Genomic DNA, 25,641 nt, shown 5'->3' with positions numbered 1-25,641 from the left:
ACATCAAATCGACTAATCGCTATCAGTACAGTAAACCCATGCTTGTATTTAACATGACGTACCTGGCAGTTCCCAGAATGGCTCCAGGTTGCATGCCATGTATCTCTCTCATCTTATTTCTTACTGCTTGTAGGTTTCACTTGTAGTCTGTGTAATCAAACTGGGCAAGTAATGTTAGTCATTTTACTTTTCACTTTGTGTACTTAAATGCTAGTGTAGCACTGTACTTTCTGCAGTGAAACTGGGCCAGTACGAAAATCAATCACAGACTATATTATACCACGATGAATGCAATAATTAAAGGTACATGTTCTTTGAACACTTCTGCCTCTACATTCTACACTTACACTCTCGCTAAAAATACATAATATAAGATGGAAAAACGTGTGTAATCCGACATATCGGGAGGAGATGTGACTTGAGAGTTTGTAGAAAATCAACTCTGTCTTCTTTTACAAAATCGGTGTACTACTTAATCTCTGATCCCCTCCAGATTTTCATCACTGGACCTGATGCCGTTGACTGTTTTGGGTTTTTAGTGAAGTAGTTGCGCTTTATTTTACTTTGTTTAAAATTACCTATTTACTTTCCTTACAAGTTAGAAAGTAAATGAAAGTAAGCCAAAAAACGCTTTTACGCCTTTGAGTTACCCCTAACATTACCAGTGCGTGATTTAATTTCGATGAATATCATACTACGTTACCACGTTAAAACTCAATGGTTCTGGTTAGCCCCCCCTCCAGTTCCCGGCATCCGGGTCTTTTTGGGGATATGCGTTGTCATGTGACCCATTTTCAGCCATCTTGTGGAAACGAAGAGAGACACAACTCGCATACAACCCCAGCGCTGTCAGTAAAAGCAGAGGTAAGACAGCGAGGTTTGTGCAGACGGTTTTACTACAAAATAAAAACGTATTTGTTTGATATCATTATTTCACAGTGTCCTGAAACCCCCAGCCCGGTGGACTGAAAGCGAATAGACCAGTGTTATTACGCGCAGGTTACTTAGGCCGTGAAGCCCTGGTCTTGGTTACAAAGGAGTGCCACGTTGGAGGCAAACGATTCGGGTATACTTCAGCAAGAAAAGCCGTTTTGGCCTCAGGATTTGTAGGCCTCACGGAGGATTGGGGGTTAAGGATTAACTCGTGTCAACTCACTGACACACTGTCGCCAGTTTTACTTATCTCTGTGCATGTTTTCTGACGCGTCGTTTTTAGGTGACATCTGGGAAGTATTCAGATTTAATTGTCAGTATGATATCGCTGCTGCAGCACTCAGCTGTGGATTTGGTGTCAATAAATCATGAATTGAGTTAGCGTTACCACGCATGCTGGTTTGTAAGGTTTCACTGTAAGATCTGTCCCGCAGTGTAGGAACTGAACATTAGCGCAGAATGCAGTTGCTATATACCCCCCTCGATAGCTTACTTACAAGCTTTACAAATCAATTATCTTAACTACATGAGTTGTACAAACGGCGGATCCAGATGTTAAGTTAACTAGGCGAAGTAACTTACTCTGAACACTGATTTTCCGTGTTCAGACTTGTTGTAGAATTAGTTAATGACATAAGCTAACTCAACGGAATGTCGTTTAAAACCCCTGGTTAAGAGAGAGACGTTTTACTTAATAAATTAGCTTATCAAGGCTTGAGTAATTTCTCATACTTTAAAGCCGGAGTATTAGATTTTCTCTGTGTTTTGATGTGATTTAAATATAATTACGACTCACTTGGTCTGCTCTTTAATAGCATCTAGTTAGTTCACAACATTAAATCTCCCTTTTAAGCGTTAGCTGGCGGAATTAACAAGTTACGTGTAGCATCTGCCCGTGTAATCAGACCAAGTTAGGTTATCTAACCTGAGCCAAGTTGGCTAACCAGATAACATTTACAAACGTGGTAGGATAACATTTTCTGTGCAACGAAAGGCGGTGGCAGCCGGTTAAAGAGACTTGATTGGTATTCTGCTAGACACACTGAACTTGTCGTGTGTACAATTATGTAATTATCGCATTTTTGGTAGCTTGACCAGCTGTCTTTTAATCTCCACGTAAACAGATTAGCTTGCGGCTGCATGGGTAGCTAGTGCTGTTCCGGACCAAACTGACAGAGAATTTGGCAACATTTGCCCTCTTTGCTAAAGTTTGTTTGTTAGCTTCCTTCACGAGCGAGGTTGTAGCTACACGTGGTTAAAGGACAATCTGAAGTTGCATCAAGTTTATGCTTTTACACTACAGTTGTATAAAGCGCGGAGGTACGATTTATTGATGTTTCAACTGCATTAAATCAGGATATGAAAATTTTAAAAAAGCGGGGTGATCCACGTTGATGTTTCTTTTTTTTGTTTGTTTTGTTTTGTTTTTTCCTCTTTTTTTTTTTTTTTGGATTTTATGTCGGCGTGCTATTTGGAAATCATTGCTGACACACTCCTTGGTTGTGATTGTAAGTTCGGAGGAGTCAAAACAGTTGCTTGCTGCCGAGCTGTGCTGTTTACTCCTGAGACAAAACAGCAGGCCAGGGGAAACCCTTCCGCAGAGCCAGGAGGGATGTGTGAGAACACCCTTCCTAATTGGGAGAGTTCTTAAAATAGCTGTGGATAGAGGGATGCGGGGGAGAATACGGTAGCAGAGAAGTGTTTTGGGGGGTGGGGGGTGGATTCACCCCCCTCCTTGGAATGAACTCAAACATGTTCGTGTCACAGATGTGATTACTCTGTGTCCTGCTCTTATGTAAAACTCAGCTATCTGCCAGACAGTTGTGTAAGAAGGTTTGTAATGTCTTCAGTGCAGCGGATCATGGATGCTTGTACTTTGATAAACATAAGTGGTATCGGAAAAAGTTGGTGGTTTGATGGTTTTTGACAGCAGGTCATAATTGGGACTTAGTTTGGGTTGGGGTCGTGTCATGTGAAATGAATCTCACGAATGACATATCCAGTCAGTTTTCAAATGGCATCCACTGTCTGTTTAAACACATCATTACCTCTAACAATATTCCACTCCCAAAACACCTTAAACATCATGAAGCTAATTACAGATGGGTTGATATCCATGTATATGTAGGCTGAGCTTGTATGCTTAACTGCTAATGTCATTAACAGCATAAACAACTCAAAAGTTAGCAAAGTTTGATCTTGTTCTCTTTTAAAAATACACATTTAAAGGTTTGTTTAAAGGTTTCTGTTACGTGGAGTGGCACAATCAGTGTTGCAGGCCTAGATTGAAATTATACTGGAGAAAATAAAAATTCATCAGTGTTGTAAGATAAGATAACGCTTTATTAGGGTTGTAATTTGTGATTCAAGTGATTTCTCGTTGACCTTTCGAATTCATTTTCATATGAAAGTGTGCTACTTTAAAGATTTTTCAGGGAATCATTTTTTATTTTTGCTTTGATCTGATCAAACAACAACGTTTTTGTATTTTGTTTGTTTTGTTTTCCCCTCTAGAATTCCTTGGAAAAAAAATGGCAGAAACCCAGACGCTTAACTTCGGACCAGAATGGTGAGTATGTTTTAGCCCCTGAAAGCATGAGACCTTTAAACACAGAATACAGTAATCCCTGAGACTGACAGATGAATTCGAAAACCCACTCTGACTGCTCCAGGCTACGGCTACCTGCAAGCTGAGGCTCGTGAAAAGTGACAGTTTTCTCTTTCTCCAACACCCCCCCCCCCCCCCCTTTCTGTTTTCTAGGCTCCGGGCCCTGTCCGGTGGAGGGGGTAGTAGCAGTGTGGCTTCGCCCCCTCTCTCACCTGCGTTGCCAAAGTATAAACTTGCAGATTACCGCTACGGGCGAGAAGAGATGCTAGCACTTTATGTAAAGGATATCAAGGTGAGTCGACGCTCGGCCAAGCACAGGTGGTACGCTGCCTTGACTGCGAGCGCGTGTCTTCCACCGCAGAACGGCGCAAAGCCCAGCCATGACAAGTTTCATGTCAGAGGTTTCATATGAGTGTAGGTGTGTGCACTGAGCTGGTACTTGCGTTTGAACTGATACTTGTTTTTGTCCTGTTGGCAGAGTTTGACCTTTAGTGAGGCGACGCATCTGTGAGGACGATCTTATGACTTAACCTATTCTCTCTCTCTCTCTACCGCGGTTTTGTCCTGGTTAGATTCCGGTAGATCTACACGATAAGGAATTTCTGCCAATTTTACAAGAGGAACCCCTTCCCCCGCTCGCTCTCGTACCCTTTACAGAGGAGGAGCAGGTAAGCGGATATATTCACATCATCTCTCTGACTGGTTGATTCAGGCTCCAGCTTTGGTGTTAGAGAGCACAACCATGGCATGTTTGAATGATGAAGCCAAATTACCCCACCCTTTTTTGTTTACTGTTGCCTAGCAACCAACATTTTAACCAATGGAATCTGAGTGGACTGTTTTCTTGAATTCTCACTAACTATATGTCATTCTACAAAGAGTACCCATGCTGTTTTTATCTTGGTGTCAGTTTATTTCGGAACCCTCTAAATGTTGCTGAAGATCTGTTTTGTAATTGCAGTCAGGCATTTTTGTGTTGGTGTAGTTACTGAGGCTTAGTAAAGTTTGTACCTGTCACTGTAATAATTCAGATCTTCTGGTTTATCATGGCTCAAGCTAAACAGGTGATGTCGTCAGCTGGGTAGCCGAAAGAACAGGTCATGTCAGTGAGAGATGTTCCTTTGAAGTCTCTGTATGAAAGATGTCATTCTCATACAGAATGAATGTGCAGTATTTAAAGCAGCTGTGGAATTTTCTGCCAGGCCTTTGTCTCCCTGTCTCATTACAAACAATGGAGCGCTCTGCATTGGCACAGACTGACGTGGAGACCTGTGTGTGTGTGTGTGTGTGTGTTTCTTTCTCTTTCTCCACAGAGAAATTTCTCCATGTCTGTAAACAGTGCAGCTGTCCTTCGACTGACGGGTAGAGGAGGAGGCACAGTAGCAGGGGCACCAAGAGGTCGAAGTTCGTCAAGGGGACGAGGTGAGGGCTTGTTTGCACCCATGAACTCTGTTTGGTTTTGCTGGAGAGGAAGATGTAAATCAGAGTTGCAGAGCAGCATTTGAGGTTTTTGTTTTGCATGGTGAAAGTGGTGGTGCATTAGTAATAACTCGAGTATGTCGTGCATCCTGTATAGAAGGGGCAGTGTTTACTCTGCATCCGCTCATATAAGAGTCTGTGCGTTCGTTTGAGGTGTTTTGGATGGAGAGAGTGAGGGAGCCTGATGCTATAGTGTGTGTTTGTGTGCGTGTGTGATAATCTACGCAGGTCGGGGCAGAGGCGATGGAGGGTTTTACCAAAGAAGTTTCGATGATGTGGAAGGGGGATTTGGTCGCGGAGGCAGAGAGATGCATCGCTCTCAGAGTTGGGAAGAGAGGTGTGTTAGTCTTCTTCCAAAAAAAGAAAAGCAGAAAACAAGGGGGGGAAGAACACCATTTGTGACTGCAGCCCATGTAACACTGTGCACTACATCCAAACTGTCAGCAACCAGGTTTTTTTTTTTTGGTTTTTTTTTGTTGTTTTTTTTTTTTTGTTGTCTTTTGTTTTGAGTTGGCAGAGGTTTCTGTTGATCTGACATGTTTAAGTCGACGGTTTTGTCAGATCTGTTTACGGATAAGCGTTGCTTTCCAGAACATTCTGAATATAGCTGCCAGCCCGGTAATGTTGGGACGGTGTGCAACGCTCAACCTCAGATATCTGCACATTCAAATCGTCTGCTCCGGATGTTTTGACTGATTTTTGTTGACATCTGCCCTTTGAGATTGGAAGGGGAAAAAAAAAAGAGAGAGAACGGATTTCACTTTACTGATTGACTCACCTTATTAAGATAAACTTGTGAATGTTGTGTTGATATCCGGTGTTGCAATTTTTTTTTTCTTATGAGAGAATTGAAAGTTGATTGGGTTTTTTTTTTGTTTGTTTCTTGCCTAATGCTTTTTGTTTGTGTGTGTGTGTGTGTGCGCGCGCATGCGTGTGCGTGTCTTTTTTTTTTTTATTTAGGGGAGACAGAAGGTTTGAAAAACCTGGTCGAAAAGATCCAGGTTAGTATAATCATTTCAGATCCTAGTGGTGACCAATGAGGGTGGGTTTTTCGCCTCTCGTGGTGCTAATGAAACTTATTTAGCATTGTGGTGAAATATGATTTAATCCTACGCGTGCCTTTGCAGTTGAACCTGATCACGTGCTTTTCACTCACTCTCTGCTGCTCATTCTCTCTCTCGCTTTCTCTCTCTCTCTCGCTCTTTCTCTCTCAGATGGAGCTCCAGCACACTTTCCGATGAATCACAGTAAGTCTTCCTGCTCCTGGTCTGTCGTTAGTTTGCATTAGAAAGAATGCCATGTTTCTGTATCGAAGTTTAGAAGGGGTCTGGTGGTAATGTTTGGTGCATTTGGGGTTGGATGTGTTTGCATAGGCATGTTTGTATTGCCTATTGCTCGGGTTACCGCATTGATAAGCCGGTGTCATGGTCTGAAGTTACTCATCATTCTTTGTCTTTCCTTGCCTCTCTCTCTCTCTCTCAGTACGTGCTAACTATGAGGAGGGTGGGCCAGGCACGGGCAGGAAGCATGAATTCACACGCTCGGAGAGCGAGAACTGGCGCATGTCCCGCGAGGAACAGAATGGTGAGGATGATGAGGGGGGCTGGAGACTGGCGGGTTCTCGACGGGACGCTGACCGCTGGTGCCCACCGAGTCCAGGTGCGCTCTGTCGACGCCCTCCACCCCTCCCTCGACCCCACGGAGTCCGTGACTGCATGTGATGTGCTTTCTTCCACTGTTTCCTCTGTCTGTCTGTCTGTCTGTCTGTCTCAGAGATTCTTCTGACCTGTCTCACTTACAGTCAGATAACACAGTGACGTACCCCAGTGGGGAGCGTTTGTGAGGATGCCTAGTGAAGGTTTTGGAGAACTTTGTTGCAATTTGTTGGGAAGTATATATCAATAACTGTCTCTCTCTCTCTCTCTCTCTCTCTCTCTCTCTCTCTCTCTCAGACGGTCCTCGTTCGGCAGGGTGGCGGGAACACCCGGAGCAGAGGCGGCGTTTCCCGTTTGACTCGCGGGGGGAGGAGGAGCGGAGTTACCGACGGCCGCGTTCCGGCAGCGGGAGCATGGAGGACGAGAGGGACAGCCTGCCGGAGTGGTGCCTGGAAGACGCGGAGGAGGAGACGGGGACATTCGACTCCTCCGGGGCCTTCCTCTCTCTCAAGGCAAGCGGGGACAAGCAGTCTTGGTTTACAGACCTGTCTCCGTGACGCTTCTGTCCACACCACGTCCCAAATAATAAACAAACGCTTTGGCCAAGATCAGACGTGAAGGTTTTGGGGCCACGCTTGAGATCGCAAGGGCGTAGGGTGTGAGAAGTCTCGGTTCACGGACCTGTCTCTATATTAGCTCTCTCCTGTGCCAAGTCCCGACTGATAAACGAAGGCTTTGGCCAAGTTCAGACGTAACGGGACTGTCCCTGAGGTCGTACGGGCGCAGGGGTCGGGCAAAGGTGTAAGGGCAGAGGGTGTGGTTCTAGGGATTAGGGTTTTGAAGGTTAGAGGGCAGACGGCGAGGGTGAGATTGGATGTTGCCGTTACGATCGTGTTATGGGCGAAGGGACAGTTTTTCACTTCGTCAGAACACACAGGCTACGTGTGGTTTCAGGGCTTATGCGGGCGAACGGTTTGAGAAGATCCCCCCCCCCCCCCCCCCCCGGTCCAAATCAAGTCCTCGAGTGCTACCATTTTCAAAATGTCACATGTCTGTGATGAGCTGAGTAACACACCCACCAGTTTCTGTTTCTGAGGTCATAATGAGCTGATTTTGAAGTGTTTCCATTACGAAGCGATTATAATCTGGATTGTGGCGATTAATCTAAAAGTGGTATTTGTATGTTTTCCGCTGTGATTTCGCAGTTTCTGATTTTGAGGTCAAATTAGCTGATTTAGAAGTGATTCTTATTATGAAGCGGTTATAATCTGGCTATGCAGTGATGAATGTAGCAGTGGAATCTGAGTGTTTTGCAGCACCTTGCTTACAAAAGCATCAGCAGTTTGTTTTGGTTCAAACCGTGTCCTCCTTCACATGCGTGGGCTTTGCCTAACGCTCATTATAATGCTCTGTGTGGTCTGACATATAAGGGACCATGTCCAGCAGGCTGTTGTGTTTTTTTTGTTTTTTTTACCTGACAAAGTGTCCAGCTACGGGAAAATAATAGACAAAGCTGAGGCAAATAGCTCCACAATCCAGAGTGGTTTTGTTGTATATCGGAACAGGCCAGAGGTCACTTACCAAAGAATAAAAAAAGAAAAAAAAAAAAAATGGTTGAGGCATTACATACATTTGCTTACTCACAGTTGAAAGTACTAATAGAGAAATAGGAAACAAACAGTGTTGTCATGGTAATAACATTCTAGTTCCCCCAATTTGTGGCTTTAGCCAAACCTGCGAGTGGACGTTGCCCAAGGCAGCCTCCAGAGTCGGTCGCCATGACACTGCTTATCTGATACAGTCTCTCTGTTACTCAAGCGTTTCCGATAAGACATTCATACCACAGGACGAGTCAACGAGGTGTCGTGGTTTGTCAGCGTTTAACCTAGACGTGACTGTGAGACACGCCAGACACATAGGGTTTAATGGAGTACTCTCGACGTAATAATCCAGTATATAATTCCGTGTTCCGCAGGCAAATTAAAAGCATTCGTCTTTGTGATGTCGTGTAGCGTGAGCTAAACCTAACGAAGAGCTGTTCCCTTTATCGACTACTGTTGGTATGGTTACATGCGTTTTAGTGTATTAGGGTTGTTGATTTAGAACAGTGATCAAACTTTTGACTGAGTCTGTGTGAACATCTCATTCTGGCATACAAGTTTAATGGGCACCTGCTAGCCAATCACAAATGGCTATGGCATAAATACATTGAACTGAACCTTTCGCAGTCTGATAATTGCACATGGCTGTATTTTGATGCTCGTTTTAATTGTACAGCCCTAGACGGGATTCGACCAATCCTAGGATTGCAGTCCTTCGGACTCATATGTAACATTCAGACTTTGATTGATGCCCTGACGTCTTACATCATCTCTTCCCTTCCCCCTGTATCCAATCAGAAGGCTCCTAAGGAGCCCATCTTGGAAGAGGCAGAGCTGGACTTCCGGCCATTGGAAGAGTGCGAAGAGCAATCGGAAAAGGAGGAAAGTGAAGCAGAAGAGACCAAAGAGACAGACACAGAGGCCAAGAAGGATGCAGAGAAGACCGAAGGTAAAGCGCTGCCTTAAAGGACCCTGTGGGGAGGGAGGGAGGGAGGGGTGACCCAAACAAGATGCCTATCATGAGAAATCATGCGGGTTGTGGAGTGAACGGTTGTTTCTGATGTTTCAAAAGCTGTGTTCTTCCCCCGTCATGTTTATGGTTTTCTTCTTTTTTTTTTTGAAGATATGCAGACAAAGGAAATGTGTTTTTTTTTTTTTTTTTTTTTTTTTTTTTTTTCTTTCCTGTGAAATAAAGAGGAAGAACAGACCTGTCAAGCATTACAAATGATCTCACACTAATATTTGGGTCAGCTGAGGCTGTGCTTTATTTTTGGCAGCTAAATTAGGAAGTTACTCTTCTGCGACGGTTGATCTGTCTGTCAAACCACTCTGACGTGACTCGTGACAATCTGTCTTTTTGGCAGAAGTCAGTACATCCGAAGAGGAAGCTCCAGCATCCGCTCCGTTACCGACCGTAGCGTGTCTGCCCGAGCCTCCTGCCCCGGTCGTAACCCCAGCCCCACATCCAGAACGAATCGAGGAGACGGAGAGGCTGGGAGAGAGACCCCCGGCTCCCGAAATACACCCCCCTGAGGCCAGCAAAGCCCCCCCTCCACACGCTTCCCTCCCCAGCAGTATAGTGGAAGCTATCTCTATACCTCACATTACAGCTACACTCACAGGCAAGACATACACACAAAGACGCACTGACACACACACACACACGCACACGCAAAGACGCACTGACACACACACACACACACACACACAAAGACGCACTGACACACACACCCACACACACACAAAGACGCACTGACACACACACACAAACACACAGACATGCAAACACACACACAGAGGCACTGACACACACACACACAAACACACAGACATGCAAACACACACACAGACATACATAGGTGCACAGACACACACATACACAGATGCACGTGCACCCATCAGCACACACACACACACACAACCACAGAAGCACAGACACAGATGCACGAACACACACAGATGCACATGCACCCATCTGCACACACACGCTTGCACGCACAGACGCACGCACACATACACAGATGTAAACATACACACATGCATAGGCCAGACACATTTCTGACGCAGCACCTAGTGACATACAGAACTTCCTCTTTTATACCGCAGTGATCCTCTGACTCTCACAGATCCATGAGACTCAGTGCATCCTCCTACAGGCCACATAGACACAGTGTCTTTTACATAGCATCACATTCATGTGCAGGTCACATTATGTCCTCACATTTGTTGGATGTGTGTGTGTGTGTGTGTGTGTGTGTGTGTGTGTGGTGGGGGGGGGGGGGGGGGTTAAAGCAAAGTGTCATGTATGAAAACATACACCTCAGTCCCCACTGTCTGAGAGTTAAGCCCTCAGTGTTCAGACACGGGCCACGCCCACGGTGACATGGGGTAGTGCTTTTTCAACATGGGCTCAGATACACTGAACGTAGCTTCAGATACACAGAATCCTTCCCACGTTCCGCAGTCTCCTCAGCCAGTCTCTGTACTTAACCTGCATGTGATTTGAAGTGCAGCACTTTTTCCAGCTGACACTGTGATTGGTTGGTTCTTCAGATGTCCCCGCCCCCTCGCCGACGGTGGTGCCGCAGCAGCCGCTGGTGCAGCCCAAGCCCCTGGAGGTGCCCCTGGCCGTGCCAGGGCCCCTGCCTTACGCCGCGGGCATCATAGCACCCATCGGCAGGCCCCCTGCCCCGCCCGCGGAGACGGACGAGGACGAGGGCCTGAAGCACTTTGAACAGGTGAGACAGGCACTCAGACGGGGACAGGTACGCGAGAACACCCAGGCCAGTTTGGGCAGGCAGGAGTGTTAATCGCGACAGGCTTAGGCCAGAAGACCCACAGCGTGTCAGACACGACCACATTGATATTGCTGCCATGCCGTGTGCGCGTGTCACAGGAATGACCGTGTTTAATTCTCACACGTGCACATGCAGAGACACACACACACACACTCGCACCTGTGAGAAGCAGTTTCACCTTTCTGCATGCCATAACTTCACCGTCATTGCCGTGTCTGACGCATTGCTAAAAACTGAATTCTGTCGTTGTAGTCGACCAACACACAGACAACATGGTTTTTATTGGAGCTTAACGTGAAACAGAACTGGAGATGAAAGTGGTCAATTTAATTGGCCTGCTTTAAATGCAGAGTGAAACCGTAACGTTTGAGCTGTATTTTATTTTAGTCGGACTTTTTGGCCTCAGTTTGATCTTCACTTTGGGGGGGGGGGACTGATTTCATAAGAACGTAGAACTTTAGCGATGCAGTATCACGAGCTGAACTTTGCACTTTGACCTTGTCTCGTCTCTTATCTGTCCGCGTGTTTTTTTTTTTTTTCCCCCCTCTGTTCTCCCTGAACAGGAAGCGGAGAAGATGGTGGCTTATCTGCAGGACGGTGGCGTGGATGACGAGCGACTGGCAGCTAAGACCGCGGAGAGACCGCAAGCAGCAGGCATACCACGCTCACCAGAGGCCGCGCTCAAATGGTTTTATAAAGACCCCCAGGGAGAGATACAGGGTGAGAGATGGCATCACTGTAGCAAACCCTGTGTCTCATGGGCCTGTAATATGTGAACCTGGAAATATTTAAGTGAAGGAGAGAGTGGATTTTAGTGCGTTATTAAAGATGGCAGATGTCCCACTGTTATGCTGTATATTCAGCGAAAGTTATTTGATGTCATGTTACATGTACATTTCTTGTTAATTGCGTAAGAATGATACATATATATATATATATATATATATATATATATATATATATATATATATATATATATATATATATATATATATATATATATACACACGTCGCAAACAGGAGGAAGACGGTATGCCATTAAACAGTTTCAGGGAAAAGTTAATCTCACAAACTAGGCCTTTGGTAGCAGCTAAAGTGGAGCATAAGCTGTGTTTGTACCGCATGGTGCAGAGAAAACCCTCGACGCGACCATTATTTGTCTGTGTGGTCTGTGTAACCCGGTTATGACTGTTCACTAGTACTCTTGCCGTTGGCTTTCCTCAGGGCCTTTTAACAACCAGGAGATGACGGAGTGGTTCCAGGCGGGCTATTTCACCATGTCTCTGCTGGTGAAGAGGGGGTGTGACGAAATCTTCCAGCCGCTGGGAGAGATTATTAAAATGTGGGGGCGCGTGCCCTTCTCCGCCGGGCCTGCTCCACCTCCCATTCGGGTAACGGCACCACCACCACTACCACTACCACCACCGTCTGTGTTCTGGTCAAATGGATGTCATGTCCTGCCCTGTGCAGGTGTCATCTGTACGGCTTAACCGTTACGGACAGGTTCACCAGATTGACCCAGGCCATTCACCTGCAGCTGTGTGTTACACCTTACTGTTACAACCCGCTTGCCCCTTCATTACAGACTGCCAACATTAAATCCAGTGTTTGACTCAGAAAGGAATGTATCCTGGTGTGTTGTAGACTGTTGTTATAAAGCCTGTATTTGTGTGTGTGTGTGTGTGTGTGTGTGTTTAGGGGGATGCCGATCAAGAGCGGTTGAAAAGACAGCAGGAGCTTAATGCTATTAACCTGTATCAGCTTCAGCAGCTACAGTACCAGTACCTGCTCAGGTAGGATGGCCACCTGTCAGTGCACTCAGGCTGTACACCAATACTACTCTGTGTGTGTGTGTGTGTGTGTGTGAGAGAGAGAGAGAGATGCAGAGTGGTTCTTGGACATGTTCTGATGTATAACTATAATTTTCGGCTTTAAGAATTCGGGTGCAGTTTTTAAATTATGCCTGTGTTATGAATCAAAAGTATGTGTCAATTTTAAAATGATAATGAGACAGTAGTAATGGTGGCAGTAATTGTAGAATTTATTAACACTATGGTATTTTTTTTTTCGGCCATTTTTCTCTCTCTCTCCCTCTGTCTCTCTCTCTCTCTCCCCTGTTTACCTGTCTGTCTGTGTAGACAACAGTATGCTCAGGCCCTGGCCCAGCAGAAGGCCGCAGCTCTGAGTTCAGCCGCCCCACCCCCACCACAACAGCAGCAGATCAACCTGCTTCTACACCAGGCTCTAAAAATGAGGTGAAGGACAACCACACACTCGCACACCAAAGAAATGCATCGCGCACACACACACACACACACACACATACCAACAAAGGGACATCACAGCCTGGAAACAAACAGACCAGCCTGAACCCTGCTAAATAAGAAAATGCGTATGCCCAAATCATTAAAGTGCAAGTCAAAGGGGGAAAAAAGGCTTGTTTCCTAATAACTCAGCATGTTGAATAAGAAAGACATTTATGGAGTGGTTACCTGCTGTTACAGCAGGGGGGTCGCAGTAGTGGTTTTATAGTGGTTTAACGGAATTTAGGGCAAATGTCAACTCTCACACATACATACACCGTGTGAGTGAACATGAACTGCTTCATGAGGTATTTTGGCAGCATTAAGCTGTACTGTTTTTTTCATGGTTAGTCATTCTTGAGTGTCCAGGCCAAGATCAGACGTTTATTTTAATGCGCTGCTACTGCTGAGGGATTCTTTAGGGTGGTTGTTCCTTTTTTTTTAACCCGTTACAGTCAGGGTTTCTAACAGTTTGAAATATGTTTGTTCTCTCTCTTTCTCAGATCAGCAGAACCGGCACAGAGCTTACTGCCTCCAGTAACGCGTTCCATGTCGGTTCCTGACGCGGGTTCTGTTTGGGAAATCCAGAACCCTTCCACTCAGGCATCCTGTACTCCAAACCTTCAGACGGCAGTCCCCAGCAGTACGTCAGCACCCAGCACACTCCACCCAAACTGTCGTATAGCATTCTCAGAACCCATCGCAGCACCTTCAGAATCCTGAACACTCTTAAGACAGAGAAGCCTTTAGAACCCTCAGCGTTCAGCAGCCAGGATGTGCCTTTCTCCGTAACGTGACCACACACCCTGTTTCTGTGAAACCACACAGTGTCCCCTGACGTCTTGTTTTTTTTGCCCTTGCACGTCAGCTAGAGCGATCACTCACGTCTTTCATACACGACACCTGTTTGTTGCGACGTGGCCAGCGTTTTACTAGAGAATAGTTCATTTCAAGTCAAATCAGATTCAGTTGGAACGTGTGGTTTGAGTTGTTTCCCTTGGGGTCATATGTTTCCTTAGCTTCAGAATTGTTGCAGACCATCGTACAAATGTGTGTGTGTGTGTGTGTGTGTTTACCACAAGGCAGCGGAAATGTTCAGAGCAGTCACGCTCTTGTTCTTGACTACTTTAATGACCACAGACAGAGAGAGAGAGAAAAACACGATTTTAATATAAATTTACTCGGACTCATACAGTAAAGGAAGTCGCGGATCCTTTCACGTGCAGAGTCATATGTGGTGGTATGTGTCTGTCTGTGTGTGTGTGTGTGTTTTGAACAGCTTGGGAAGGAAGCAGTGTCTGGGACTTGCCCATTGACTCCATACCTCCAGGCCCAGCCCCATCCATAGAGCAGATACAACAGCTGGAAAAGGCTAAAGCTGTGAAGGTGAGCAAGACTGTTCACGGTAATGAAGAGCAACCACAAAACAGCCGTCTGATTCAAAAGTCCATAACGACCACATTACAGCTGTCTGATTCAAAAGTCCATAACGACCACATTACAGCTGTCTGATTCAAAAGTCCATAACGACCACAAAACAGCCGTCTGATTCAAAAGTCCATAACGACCACAAAACAGCCGTCTGATTCAAAAGTCCATAACGACCACATTACAGCTGTCTGATTCAAAAGTCCATAACGACCACATTACAGCTGTCTGATTCAAAAGTCCATAACGACCACATTACAGCCGTCTGATTCAAAAGTCCATAACGACCACAAAACAGCTGTCTGATTCAAAAGTCCATAACGACCACATTACAGCTGTCTGATTCAAAAGTCCATAACGACCACATTACAGCTGTCTGATTCAAAAGTCCATAACGACCACATTACAGCTGTCTGATTCAAAAGTCCATAACGACCACATTACAGCCGTCTGATTCAAAAGTCCATAACGACCACATTACAGCTGTCTGATTCAAAAGTCCATAACGACCACATTACAGCTGTCTGATTCAAAAGTCCATAACGACCACATTACAGCTGTCTGATTCAAAAGTCCATAACGACCACAAAACAGCTGTCTGATTCAAAAGTCCATAACGACCACATTACAGCTGTCTGATTCAAAAGTCCATAACGACCACATTACAGCTGTCTGATTCAAAAGTCCATAACGACCACATTACAGCTGTCTGATTCAAAAGTCCATAACGACCACAAAACAGCTGTCTGATTCAAAAGTCCATAACGACCACATTACAGCTGTCTGATTCAAAAGTCCATAACGACCACAAAACAGCTGTCTGATTCAAAAGTCCATAACGACCACATTACAGCTGTCTGATTCAAAAGTCCATAACGACCACATTACAGCCGTCTGATTCAAAAGTCCATAACGACCACATTACAGCTGTCTGATTCAAAAGTCCATAACGACCACATTACAGCTGTCTGATTCAAAAGTCCATAACGACCACATTACAGCTGTCTGATTCAAAAGTCCATAACGACCACAAAACAGCTGTCTGATTCAAAAGTCCATAACGACCACATTACAGCTGTCTGATTCAAAAGTCCATAACGACCACATTACAGCTGTCTGATTCAAAAGTCCATAACGACCACATTACAGCTGTCTGATTCAAAAGTCCATAACGACCACAAAACAGCTGTCTGATTCAAAAGTCCATAACGACCACATTACAGCTGTCTGATTCAAAAGTCCATAACGACCACATTACAGCTGTCTGATTCAAAAGTCCATAACGACCACATTACAGCTGTCTGATTCAAAAGTCCATAACGACCACAAAACAGCTGTCTGATTCAAAAGTCCATAACGACCACATTACAGCTGTCTGATTCAAAAGTCCATAACGACCACATTACAGCCGTCTGATTCAAAAGTCCATAACGACCACATTACAGCTGTCTGATTCAAAAGTCCATAACGACCACAAAACAGCTGTCTGATTCAAAAGTCCATAACGACCACATTACAGCTGTCTGATTCAAAAGTCCATAACGACCACATTACAGCTGTCTGATTCAAAAGTCCATAACGACCACATTACAGCTGTCTGATTCAAAAGTCCATAACGACCACATTACAGCTGTCTGATTCAAAAGTCCATAACGACCACATTACAGCCGTCTGATTCAAAAGTCCATAACAACTGAAAACAGCCATCTGATTCAAAAGTCCATAACAGCCACAAAACAGCCGTCTGATTCAAAAGTCCATAACAGCCACAAAACAGCTGTCTGATTCAAAAGTCCATAACAGCCACAAAACAGCTGTCTGATTCAAAAGTCCATAGGAAACCTCACAGCTGAATGTACACGCAAACTTAACAAAAAAAGCATTAGGAGGTGTGGGTTTTTTTTGTTTTGTTTTGGTTTTTTTTGGGTTTTTTTTTTTACATTTTGGCTGTGATTTGAGACTTTGGATACAGATCTTGCAGGGTCTACGCTGTAGATAAGTGTTTGTTATTACTGGCTGTTTACCTTGGTTATGACTGATGGCTGTTTCCTCCAATCAAGTTGGAGATGGAAAGAAGGGAGGCTGAGCTTCGGGCGAAAAGGGAAGAGGAGGAGAGGAAACGTCTGGAAGAGGCGTTACGAGTGCGACAGGAAGAAGAACGCAAGCGTCTGGAGGAAGAGGAGCTGGCACGACGCAAACAGGTAACGAGACGCGAGAGGAAAGGTTTATGACAAAGTCCTTAAAGATCCTCACTTTTCCGGTCTAACTGATTCAACAGTGCAGCTGCCAACAAATCGACCAATAAGCTCCTAGAAAGTGCCCTCGCTCAGCTTGTTGCGGTTGCATTGCATCTGAAAGCTTTTGGTCTAAGGTCTTAATGCCATGTAAGTGACGTCTGATATAAGTGCCCAAGTTTATCTCCAATGTAAAGAATCGGTCTTACCTGCCAAAGGCAGCTCCACAGAAGTTCCTGTGTTTCTGTAAGGTGTGAACGCTCAATTTACTAATGCCTAAATGCTTTGACACAGGTGTTTAACAGAAAGGGTTATGTTATGTTTGTGAATGCGTGTCTGTGTTTTATGCAAATATCATCATGTTCACAACCAGTAGTTTCAGAACTGAAGTTTGAGTTTTCATGCATTGTTGAAACCTCTTTTGGTTTCTCAGGGCCGTGTGTAGGAACATTTAGATGCTGCTAGTGGCTTTTCATGTTTTTTTGTTTTTTTTTCTTTTTTTCTCCTCCCCACAGGAAGAGGCGCTGAGGAGGCAGAGAGAACAGGAGGAGGCCCAGCGCAGGCAGAAAGAGGAGGAGGAACGGCTGGCGCAGGAGGAGGCGCTCCGCAGGCTGGAGGAGAGGAAGAGAGAGGAGGAAGAGAGGAGACAAAGGGAAGAGCTTCTCCGTAAGCAGGTGAGGTGTCCAAACTGAAGACCTGTTTCAGACCTAAGAGCCAGGACGTTGCCAGATGAACTTCTCCAGCCATGCCGCTGGATAAAACCCCCTAGCACAGCGGCACCGCGTTGGCGGAACATTGTCGGGACAAACGCGTGTCACGCGTGACGTGAAAATGCTGGGAGAACAGGATACATTGACTAATGTATGTGGCAGAACAAGCTGTGTTTTGAGTGAGTGGATCCTATAAAATGTTGGCTAACAATTTTCAACACGTTTTGTAGACAGTTGATGATGAGATTCCATGAGATGCTTCACTGATAGTTAATTGCAGATTCGCCAGGTTTTGTTTAGCTACATTAAATCTCCCAGCTCAGCCAGGCATGAGCACGCCGCAGTACAAGTAGCTCACCAAGTTTATCTGGCTTTGTTCATACTTGAGTCTATCTGGAACTTTTCTGGAAAAGTTACCAGGTCTGGTCCCTGAAAATTGCCACATCAAGTTTTCCTGCAGTTTTTAGCGGCTGGCTCACGTTCACACATTACTCTGTTTGGAAAATTGCTGGAACATTTGCAGATAACATTTCGAGAGAAAGTTGCGCTAGGGGCATAGACCTGACCTCTCCCAGTGCACAGTGCAGGGATCTCTGATAATCGTCAGTCGACACTTCATTTAAGAGCAACGCTTAAACTGGATTTCTTACTGACTTTACGTTTCGTATCGGGCGTGTAGAGTGTTGGATGAACTAGTAAACCTTTGTGGGTCTGTGAGAAAGGAGATGCTGTTGTAATATGTGTGTGGATGGAATTTTATTCCATAGGATAACTTACAGACTCAGCTTCAGATTGATATGTGTGTACATGTGTCTCTAAATGTTTTTATGACGCAGAACCGTTTTGATGTGACTGAGAGAGAAGAAAAACGTGTGTTTTGTTTTATAAGCCTGAAGGTCAGAGGGCATGTTGCACATTCTGAAACAGTGAGTGATGCAGTGGAACTCTCAGAGGTTTGTTAAGGTGTAAGCTGTTAGACTTTCGTTGTAGTTGCATGTTGGAGTTGTAACTTTTTGCGTGTGTGTGTGTGAGCGTGGGTGTATTTGCGTGAAACGCTACCTGACTTTCACTTTGTCTCCGTTGAAAGGAGGAGGAGAGAAAGAAGCAAGAGGAGCTGGAGGCCCAGAGGAGGAGAGAGGAGGAGAAACGGTTGGAGGAGGAGGCAGCGGCGGTGGCTGCGGCCGCTGCGGCGGCGTTGGCTCGTCAGCAGCAGGAGGAGCAGAAGAGGAGGGAGCAGGAGGCGCAGCGGCAGCAGGAGCTGCAGAGACAGAGACTACAACAGCAGGAGGCGCTGAGACGGCTACAGCAGCAGCAGCAACAACAGCAGCTGGCACAGATGAAGGTCAGACCCCCAGGACCGACGCCCAGGAGCGGCTTCACTCTACTCTCTGTTCTCTTAGCTGAGTGAACTTTTACACTCTGTCTGTTCACTTAGCAGACGCCTTTATCCAACGTGACTTCCTCCACAGGCAGAGTACAAACCAAGCAAACAGTCATGTGGAAGCTGTCTGTGGTCTAAGTGCAGAAGCCAAGTTCAGTATTAGACCAGATACAAATGGAAGAGAGTGAACTACATGTTGGTCAAAGGGCCCCATACTGTAGTCACAAAATAAGTGCTAAATAGTATGTTAGCATTTTTAATTAATTGATGTTGTTGGTTTTTTTAATAGCTTCTATGAACTGTTTCTATACAGTAACTGTTTATACAGTTCATCTATTATCAGCTTCATATCTACAATAAATTCACCTAATGAAGTTCTGCAAGACAAAAAGACACTTAGATTTGTAAGGCCAACTTCTACCAAAACACTAAACATAAGGCTTGTCTGGATCCATCTTCTACCAAAACACCAGACATAAGGCTTATCTGGATCCAACCTCTACCAAAACACCAGACATAAGGCTTATCTGGATCCAACCTCTACCAAAACACCAAACATAGGGCTTATCTGGATCCAACCTCTACCAAAACACCAGACATAAGGCTTGTCTGGATCCAACTTCTACCAAAACACCAGACATAAGGCTTGTCTGGATCCAACTTCTACCAAAACACCAGACATAAGGCTTATCTGGATCCAACCTCTACCAAAACACCAGACATAAGGCTTATCTGGAGAAAGACGTTTTTGCAGAAGTGTTTTGTTCTTTGTTTTTGTTTTTTTCTTCCCTTTGTCTACAAACTCTTTCTGGTGTCTGTCAGGACAGTCAGCGTTCTGATGCTTTCAGTAACCTTATGATGAGAAAGGTGACTTTTTTTTTTTTTTTTTTTTTTTTTTCCATTCCCCGCTGTGACGTTCATCTCTCACACGTTTCACATCTCTCTTCATTTCTGTCATGCTCAGCTCCCCTCGTCCTCTAAGTGGGGTCAGCAGTCTGCCTCCGCGGCCCTGACGCAGCCCCAGAACCCCCTGTCGCTCGCCGAGATCCAGAAACTGGAGGAGGAGAGAGAGCGGCAAGCCCGAGAAGAGGTAAGCCTTGAGCTCTTGTCAGTCAGTCAGTCAGGGGCTCTGGAGCCCTAGCAGTACGAAATAAAAAAAAAAAAAATAACAAAACACCACAACCCAGTGTGGCACAGACTACAGAAAACCGCCGGCTTTGAGCCTCGAGACGCGAAAACAAATGTGTCCTCCTGCTTTGTCACGCTCTGTCTCGCGCGCTCTCTCTCTCTCTCTCTCACACTTACTCACTCTCTCACATGCATTCACACGCACACGCTGGTTTTCTCTTTCAGTCGCCTCAATGTCTCAGCGGCGATTAGACCGCAAGCACTAAGTCAAGCTCTCATAAATCCGACCAGTGTTCCGCCGCACGTAATTCGGTCGTCACCCGCCCGTTGCGTCGGGCTCCGCTCGTCTCATGGACTCCGGGCGCGGTTTAGAGAAAGCAAGGCGTCGGCCTTCTCTGCGCGCTCACCCGTGTGCCTTTTCCCCGGGCTCTCTCAGCAGAGACGGCAGCAGCAGGAGCTCCTGAAGGCGCAGCAGCAGCAGCAGCAACAGCAGCAGCAGCAGCTGCAGCCCCAGGCCAAGCTGTCGGGCTGGGGCAACGTGGCCAAGCAGCCGGCCGCCACCAAGTCCCTGCTGGAGATCCAGAGGGAAGAGGCCCAGCAGATGAAAGAGAGGAAGGAGCAGCAGCAGCAACAGCTGTCCAACGCGGCTCAGCAAAACCGCACCCACAACAGGACTGTGAGTAAAAGAGGCTGGGACGCTCTGTAATGCGTTTTTTTTGTTTTTTTTTTTATATATATAGTGTTGGAGGTGTTGTAGAGTGGAAACGTAGGCAATTCCTGTAGTTTTGTGATTATTTTCAGCACCTAAGCACTTTGAGATGCAAGTTGCACTGTGAGGTTTGCTGACATGCAAACCAGTCACTTTTTTGTTTTCCTTCTCTGGTGGCTTTTTTTTTTTTTTTCTTTTGAGGGCAGATCCGAGATCCGGTGTAGACAGCGTTTGAGACATTTACCTGCTGAAACTAACGCGGAGAGCTCACGTTTGCTTGTGATAAAGGCGGTGTTGTTTTCACGTCAATATGTCGCTATGGTTAAAATGAAGTTTAATTAATTAATGAAGCTGAGAACTGACTCCAGAGTATTTTTATTAGTGATAGATTTGACTGATCTTGGATGATGTGCAAAGTTTTTCTGCTGTCACGAAAAGCTGGAGATCTGCCTTTTCTTCCGTTTGAAAACCTGGCATAGGTCAGTCTCAGTGTCACATTGACAGCTGTTTTCTTCCTGTTTTTTTTTATTTATTCCTCCTGATCCCCTCTCTCTCTCTCTCTCTCTCTCTCTCTGTTTCTCTGTCTTTCTCTTTGTAGAGCCTCAGTTCGTCTGTGTGGGGACCAGTTAATGTGACTAACTCGCACTGGAGTTCAGACACCAGTAGTATCTGGGGGGACACTCAGAACTCTAACGTGGGTTTCTGGGATGAGGCCGTGAAGGAGACTCAGCCTCCACCCACGCGGAAAGGAAACGCCCAGAAAAACAAGAGCAATGCTAACCTCAGGTAACCAGTCACTGACCATCTTAACCTGCTTTCTGCACGAATGAGACAGAGGGCCAGCCAGAGACTGCCCGACTATCACTGATCATGAGTGTACCTCTGTCCTCAGATCAGTTTTTGAATAACGTCTCTCTCTCTCTCTCACGCAGTAACAGTAACAGTGGACGATCCAATAAGAAGGTGGAGGAAGAGGAGAAGTTGCTCAAACTGTTTCAGGGAGCCAATAAGAGTCAGGACAGCTTCATGCAGTGGTGCGAACAAACGTTGCACACACTGAACACCGCTAACAACCTGGATGGTGAGACTGTGTACCCACACACACACACACACACAAAACACCCTCCACCCCTAACCAAACAACCACAAGCACAATACACTGCCAGCGTCCTGGATGGTGAGATTGTGTTTCTACACACACACACACACAAAACACCCTCCACCCCTAACCAAACAACCGCACGCAGAATACACTGCCAGCATCCTGGATGGTGAGACTGTGTTTCTACACACACACACACACGCGCACGTGCACCATACAGCCCTACCTGCCTACATGGTGAAATTGTGTTGTGATATGTAGTGATATGTAGTCACACGCTCAGAAGCACACACACGATGAACTCCATGAACACCAAACCCAGCCGTCACCAAGAGACTGCTTGGCGTTAGTTAAGTCAGAGAAAGTAGTAAGCCTCCTAACAAAAGGGCCCTATGGCTTTATGCCATAGGCCTCTTCTATTAGGAGATTTACTCCTTACTCTGAGTTAACTAACCCCCCCCCCCCGTGCACACGCACGCGCACACACACGCACACCCTGATACAACCTTGATACAACCTGCAGATGTCACATAAGATCTGAATTGTTTGGGTGAGGGGCTGTTAGTCAGAATTGCGTTGGAGGGATGAGTGAGAGGAAGAGATTTAGCTAACACTGGGGAGACGCGTTTCGAGTTTGGTCTTAAAATCGTCGGTAGAAATGCGTGTAACCCCCATCTCGCTGTGACATGTGCATCACTGGTCTAACCATTTCCTCTGCCCAGCACCCTATCCACGTCCCAGCCTCAGACATGCAGGTTGTGTTTTGATACCGTTGTCAGGGCAACACAGGAACCAAGACCAATCTGAAACGCGCCGACGCCTGATCTGATTGCGTTTCGGAGGAAGTCGCACACGCGCGCCGAGGCTCTCAAACTCGAGTCTTTAACTCCCTCTAGCCCCAGACATCCGGAACCCATCAAAGAGTTGAGAGCATTAGAGATACAGTCTGCGGTTTGCAGAGAGCGACTGCAGATCTGTCTGCCAGTCTGGCACTGCGAAGAACCACGCAGCATCCTGGAGACTGTCACGTTTTCACTCCCACGTCATGTCTTTCATTCACTCTGAAGTCTTTGAATGTGACGGGTCTGAATACAAACACCACGTATTTTTTGTTTTCCTAGTTGCTAATTCGTATTTTTGATGTTTTTATTATTTATTTATTTATTTGGCCAAACCTGACGTGTTCATTCACAGCCCTTGGAAATTGCTAAAAGCTGTGCAGTTTTTCATTCGACTTTCCAACCATCATGCTCCTGCTCATGTTCCATTTCTCAGTGTCCAGAGCCTTTTAATGACAAATAAATAAATAGATCATAAAAAAACTCAAGCCGTCCACTTCCTGTGCTGTGCTCTCTCTAGTTCCCACATTCGCCTCCTTCCTGAAAGAGGTGGACTCGCCCTATGAAGTGCATGACTACGTCAGAGCCTACCTCGGAGACACGCCCCAGGCCAAGGACTTTGCCAAGCAGTTCCTGGAACGTCGTGCCAAACAGAACGCCAACCAGCAGAAGCCTCCGCAGAAACAGCAGCAGGTGTGTGTGTGTGTGTGTGTGTGTGTGTGTTACAACGTGTGTATATATTTGAAAGAGAAAGTGTGCATATGTGTGTGTGTGTGTGTGTGTGTCTGTGTGTGTTACAACGTGTGTATATATGTGAAAGAGAAAGTGTGCATATGTCTGTGTGTGTCTGTGTGTGTATGTGTGTGTGTTACAACGTGTGTATACATGTGAAAGAGAAAGTGTGCGTGTGTCTGTGTGTGTGTGTGTTACAACGTGTGTATACATGTGAAAGAGAAAGTGTGCGTGTGTGTGTGAGAGAGGCAGAGACTTAGTGTTCGGTATAGGACATAGAGGGGGGTTGAATTCCATTGACGGCCTGCCAGGTCCCCAGGAGCTGAGTGTAGTATTTTTAGGGATTTATTTCATTTTAAAGGTACAGGCAAACATTGAGTACCCCATATTACTTGAAGTATTTTTTTTTTTTTTGCTTTCTCTTGCTTTGCGTGAATATGAAAGATTTAGTTGAATATGACAGATTTAGTGGAAGGTGAAGCAGGTTTTATGTAGTCTGCTTGTCACTGGATCACTCAGCTTTGAGTGGCTTTAATGCTACACAGACACATTTCAGTGCTAAGGCGTGTGTGTGTGTGTGTTTGAGCGGGCAGTGCTGTGTTTACACTGTGTGTTATTTCTGACTCTGTTTTTTTGTGTGTTTTTGGGGGGTGTCAGGACTCTGTGTGGGGCGTGAGTCAGACGGGCCCTCAGCCTGTGTTCCAGACCAACCACTCGAGCATGCAGCAGCAGCAGCAGCAGCAGCCGCGCTTCGAGACGGTCACCTCAGGCAAGAAGAAGAGGAAGCAGAAGATGGTACGGGCGGACCCCAGCCTCTTAGGTGAGCATCTAGCCTGGACAGTATCAGTCAGAGCACAGCATTTTAGACCAGATGGACATTTTTGTAGGTACACCTGTGGCCTAGAAGACATTTTACAAGTATCAGAGTCAGAGGAAAAAGAAAAAAAAAAAGAAAGATGAAGAAGAGGAAAACTGACACCACAGATCTCTTATCAGTCTTGTTGTCCTTATCTGAGTAACTGCTTGACACCGCTTGTTTCCATGCTGTCAGGCCGCTATGCGCTTTTATCTTTTGCATGCAGTGTGAACGTACGTTTCATCTTTTGTTTTGGACGAGGCAGATAGTGAAGCCCGCGACGGTCTGGAGTCTGAAGTGTGTTTCTGTTTGTTTGAAACCGGGATTATTGCAGCCGGTCGCACCTCCGTGCGTCTGTGGCTCTTTTAAACGGCGTGTGTTGAATGGACGGTGCGGAATAGGAAATGAGTGAAGAGACAGGATAAAAAGTGTGGCTGTGTTAGTCAAAAACAGAAAAAGAAACCTGGTTTAATGTATGAGGGTGTAGATTTTTGGTAATGTTGCAAAAAGGGGTGTGTATTGTTGGGATCTGAACTGGGAGAGTTCTGTGTGCACGTAGACGTATTCACGTGGTTTGGGTTACATACAGGTCGTTTTTTTTTTGTTTTCGTTTTTTCTCCTTGTAATATTTCAAACGTTTGATATGACCTTTTGTAATGCGGAAGAGAGAATATTGTGAGACAGCACTATTTAAAAAAAAAAAAACAGGCCCGTCTCTTAAGTGTGTCTGTTCCACTAGAACGTGAACTTAAACTTTTATCTGATTATCTGAGACGGCTGCAAGCCAAGGTCTTTCTCTAACGTTTTTTTCGTCCTTGTCGCTGTCGCTCCAGGTTTCTCTGTGAATGCGTCGTCTGAGAGGCTGAACATGGGTGAGATTGAAACTGTGGAAGATTTTTGAGGACCGTGGATGGGACTGACTGTCAACCCCACTAAACTGACTGTTCCCGCTTCACCATTCAGAGCAGCTGCCGAGCTGTTCTGTCACACCACATACACACATATATGCATATAGATATTTTCCCCAAATCCCCCCCCCCCACCCTACCTCGTTTTCTTCTCTCTCTCTCTCCCTGTCTTTTTTTTTTTTTTTTTTTTTTTTTTTAAATTTGTTTTTTTTATTTTTTATTTTGAACATTAGAGGA

General features: G+C 45.6%; 1 protein-coding gene across 1 annotated transcript; it reads left to right on the top strand.

Moving 5' to 3' along the window:
* The first annotated feature begins 822 nt into the window (after positions 1–822).
* gigyf2 (GRB10 interacting GYF protein 2) lies at positions 823–25,513 on the top strand. The gene is made up of 30 exons (XM_030773477.1): positions 823–864; positions 3,448–3,502; positions 3,695–3,833; positions 4,114–4,209; positions 4,855–4,963; positions 5,249–5,357; positions 5,981–6,021; positions 6,235–6,267; positions 6,503–6,679; positions 6,973–7,192; positions 9,065–9,225; positions 9,641–9,898; positions 10,830–11,014; positions 11,638–11,794; positions 12,299–12,465; positions 12,773–12,867; positions 13,213–13,329; positions 13,881–14,020; positions 14,657–14,763; positions 16,866–17,006; positions 17,555–17,713; positions 18,837–19,091; positions 20,095–20,220; positions 20,695–20,934; positions 21,566–21,753; positions 21,900–22,048; positions 23,429–23,601; positions 24,116–24,124; positions 24,298–24,460; positions 25,330–25,513. The coding sequence occupies exons 2-30, from the start codon at positions 3,465–3,467 to the stop codon at positions 25,395–25,397; spliced, it is 4,020 nt and encodes a 1,339-aa protein (XP_030629337.1). The 5' UTR covers positions 823–864; positions 3,448–3,464; the 3' UTR covers positions 25,398–25,513.
* The last annotated feature ends 128 nt before the right edge of the window (positions 25,514–25,641 follow it).

The sequence above is a fragment of the Chanos chanos genome, chromosome 5, assembly GCF_902362185.1.
Source record: "Chanos chanos chromosome 5, fChaCha1.1, whole genome shotgun sequence".
Classification (NCBI taxonomy): Eukaryota; Metazoa; Chordata; class Actinopteri; order Gonorynchiformes; family Chanidae; genus Chanos; species Chanos chanos.
The sequence above is the reverse complement of the archived record's forward strand: the minus strand, read 5'-3'. Positions and strand labels throughout refer to the sequence as shown.

Coding starts and splice junctions, on each gene's coding strand:
- gigyf2 (XM_030773477.1), top strand. CDS start 3,465: ATGGCAGAAACCCAGACGCTTAACTTCGGACCAGAATG. Junction 12,868..13,212: donor CAGTACCAGTACCTGCTCAG/GTAGGATGGCCA, acceptor CTGTCTGTGTAG/ACAACAGTATGCTCAGGCCC. Junction 22,049..23,428: donor CACCGCTAACAACCTGGATG/GTGAGACTGTGT, acceptor TGCTCTCTCTAG/TTCCCACATTCGCCTCCTTC.